Source organism: Poecilia reticulata, linkage group LG6 (genome assembly GCF_000633615.1).
Source record: "Poecilia reticulata strain Guanapo linkage group LG6, Guppy_female_1.0+MT, whole genome shotgun sequence".
Lineage (NCBI taxonomy): Eukaryota > Metazoa > Chordata > Actinopteri > Cyprinodontiformes > Poeciliidae > Poecilia > Poecilia reticulata.
Genome location: NC_024336.1, coordinates 4,849,435 through 4,852,596, shown reverse-complemented (window position 1 = coordinate 4,852,596; position 3,162 = coordinate 4,849,435). Strand labels below are relative to the sequence as shown.

At 38.4% G+C, this 3,162-nt stretch overlaps 1 protein-coding gene across 1 annotated transcript in view; it reads right to left on the bottom strand.

Annotated features, from left to right (window-relative positions):
* The window catches only part of ric8a (RIC8 guanine nucleotide exchange factor A), a 27,216-nt gene that overhangs the window by 12,346 nt on the left and 11,708 nt on the right, over positions 1 to 3,162 (bottom strand). The window contains exons 8-10 of the mRNA XM_017305146.1: positions 1,163 to 1,350; positions 740 to 834; positions 501 to 651 (exon numbers count right to left, since the gene is read on the bottom strand). Coding sequence (XP_017160635.1) covers positions 501 to 651; positions 740 to 834; positions 1,163 to 1,350 — 434 coding nt within the window. The remainder of the gene's footprint in view (positions 1 to 500; positions 652 to 739; positions 835 to 1,162; positions 1,351 to 3,162) is intronic.

Below are 3,162 nucleotides of genomic sequence, written 5' to 3'. Positions count from 1 at the left end.
GACACCTGTGAAAATAATTTCTATTCCCATGACTTTTTTGTTCTCTGGGAAATTATTTTGGATGATAAATACAGAAACAAGCATAAAAATCAAAACTTCTACAATAGTGATAGTAATATTAATAATAAAATAATAGTCAATGCAAAGTAGCCTACAAATTATTTGGTGGGGGGCGGTGAGGGACCTGAATAAGGGCTAGGGGGATGCGGCCCCAAAAAAGGTTGAGAAACACTGCATTAGACCATCCTGGAGCATTCAGATTGATTATCCAGTGGTTGAGGAAAGGTATTCCAATAAAATTGCTTACTTCTATTACTTCTATTGTTAAAGCAGTTAATCTTCCCTTTGTGAAACCATATGATCTGAAATGAATAAGAATTCATATAGATGGTTGCCTTTCTTTGAGTTAACTTGAACAAGCTTTTGTTTTAATCAACCCTTTGAAACAATTGTACTACAGGCTAAGAGAGATAACTTCTATATCTACAGTGTTATCCTACACGATCAAGTTTTTTCTCCATGAATTCCAGCAGCATGTTCACAGCATCCATGTTGACSCCCATGTACTCGATGGAGCCATGTTCCACCTTTGGCAATAACAGTACATCCAAACAAGGTAGCGGCAGATTCCCCAGTAAATTCACAGTATGGCTGAAAATACAAGGAGAAATGCTTTAAGAGGTTCGCCTCAAACGGAAGCCAGGAGTGTATAAATGAAGTGAAGAGCGTGTTATCAAACCTGTGGAACTCGTCAGTCCGCTCCTCTCCGTCTGCTTGGCTCATCAAACAGTGTCTCAGGAGAGCGCCCAAGTATCTGTACTCTACTGCCTCTTCCTTCTCACACACACATACAGACACGCACACACACCGAGTGTTCAGAAGAGTACGCTCATCTCATTAGGTTCAGTGTTTCTGTAGCAACAGCTAAACATGGGCTGCTCTCTGTGGCAGCCCATGTTTAGCACAATGCAACTTTACAATGTGAATCAATGGAACAGATGCTYTCCTGATTGCCATCATTTCCTTATCTGTCCAGTAACTCATCAGAGAAGCAATGCTAAACAGGAAGAGCAATAAGACTGAGACGCATCCTAACTTCTCTAGTGATCAAACTGACCAATTAACAGCAATTTGAAACACCACATGAAAAGTTCCTTCTTACCTCATCGACCTTGCGTCGGTTTGTGTCAAATGTGATATTGAAAAGTATCTTCAGTATTTCAATAGCTAACTCTGTCTGCTGCCTGCTCAGTTGGGGAAGTTCCTCAGGTGGAAAACCTTCATACCCCGCTCTGGCTGTCACCAGGGGATCTGGCCAACACAGACAGAGGGTGGCTTCCAACTGGTTTCCTAGGACAAGCAAAGGACAGCAAATAGTCTCTTTATCAACTGTTTCATTACAAATTATTCTCAGGAGTACAGTCTTGGATGAAAGTATAGCCATTCACACAAATAAGTCTCATGGCTTCAGGATATGTAGATATTTTTATTTTATTTTTGATCTGAAACATTTTTACAAATTTCCTGAGGCTTTTTATTACTCAACATCAACATCTGAGTTTAATTTTGAGGGATTATGAGTCATTCTTGTCTTCTTTTTTTATGGAGTTGATCCTAGTTTGTTGTCTTCTGATTTWTAACAAGAGAGAATAGGTTCACAGTGAGGTTAATATCTGAAGAATTTCATGACCATAGGGACAAAGATTTTATGTTTAGATCTTGCTTCTGTGACACCTAAATTTCCCCATTGAACATACTGGAAAATACAGTCTGGCATCAAATTGTGCTTGCACTCCTGGAAGAAGTTTCTCTTGGAGGTCATCTTGATATCACTCTTCATAAATGGCAGTATTCTTGCAGGAATTGTGACTAATCTCACTAAGTTGAGAAGCTATATAACCTAAAACATGAACTGACTTGAGACAAAAAGCCTAGAATTATGGTAGTGAAAATCTTTTCTTCTCAAGATCAGTGATGTTTCAGATGTCCTAGACAACACGAAGCAGAATTCATCTGTGAGGACAATGTAGGATGGACATCCTTCTTCTTGTGTCTATCGTTGTACTTGGCATCATATTTGTCAGTTCTTTGTGTTTTTGGCCTAAGACATCATATTTCATAATGTTAATTGTCCTAAGGCATCATATTTCATKATGCCTTAGGAAAAAAGTTTTTATCTCCCTGTGCTTCTAAAAAATCTCAGCATTTGCGCTTGTGGCAACATGACTCTGTTCTATATACTCCTTAGTCCAGTAAATGTCTTTGCTGCAGCTGAACCTCCTGCAGTTGTTGAGTATATAGGAATGTGCTCTTTTCAACTGCAATATTCATGGCAGTATTTCCTGCATGTGACATTTAATGTATACTGATGAAGACTGAACACTTTTCTGTGGAGGTAACCATTTCTAATACAAACAGATCTACTGCTCTTTATTTACATAATCAGTCAGCTTCCAAATATGCTCTCAATATGACTATATTTGAATAAAGTCAGCTAGTTGTTTTTTGTCAGGGTAAACTTKTAAAGCCTGTAATATGAAGTGATTTAATATGAGTCTGCTCAATAATCCAACAACATTAGCACAAAAACTTCTACCGATGTATTCAATGTCTCTCCTCTGTACATGTCCAAACCATCTCAATCCGGTTTATTGGACTTTATCTCCTACACATCTGTCATGAGCTGTTCCTCTGAGGTATTTCTGATTTCATCCATCCTTGTCACTCCCAAAGAGAACTTCAACATCTTGATCTCTGCCTCCTGCCTCTTCGTCATTGCCACTGTCTCTAAACTGAACAGCGTTGCTGGTCTCGCTACCGTCTTGTACACCTTTTCCTTCATTCTTGCTGATACTATTTTATCACACATCACACCTGACAAAAACTGAAACCATAAAGCTTGCAAAAAACAATATTTCATTATAGATCAAATCGCATTACTTCATCTTTCACCTCACYTTTATACAGTGTTACGGGTAACAAATAGGGGATTTAAAAGGCACGYAACTCTTAAAGAATTATGTCCATTTGATCAAACATCTTTTTTCTATGAGTGGACCTGGATCTTGTTCAAGTACAATTTCCTTAATTATGCTGAAACTGGAACTCATCTCCTGAAATCTCTGAAATGGTGTAGGTAATGGTACAAAAATAGGAGTTTGG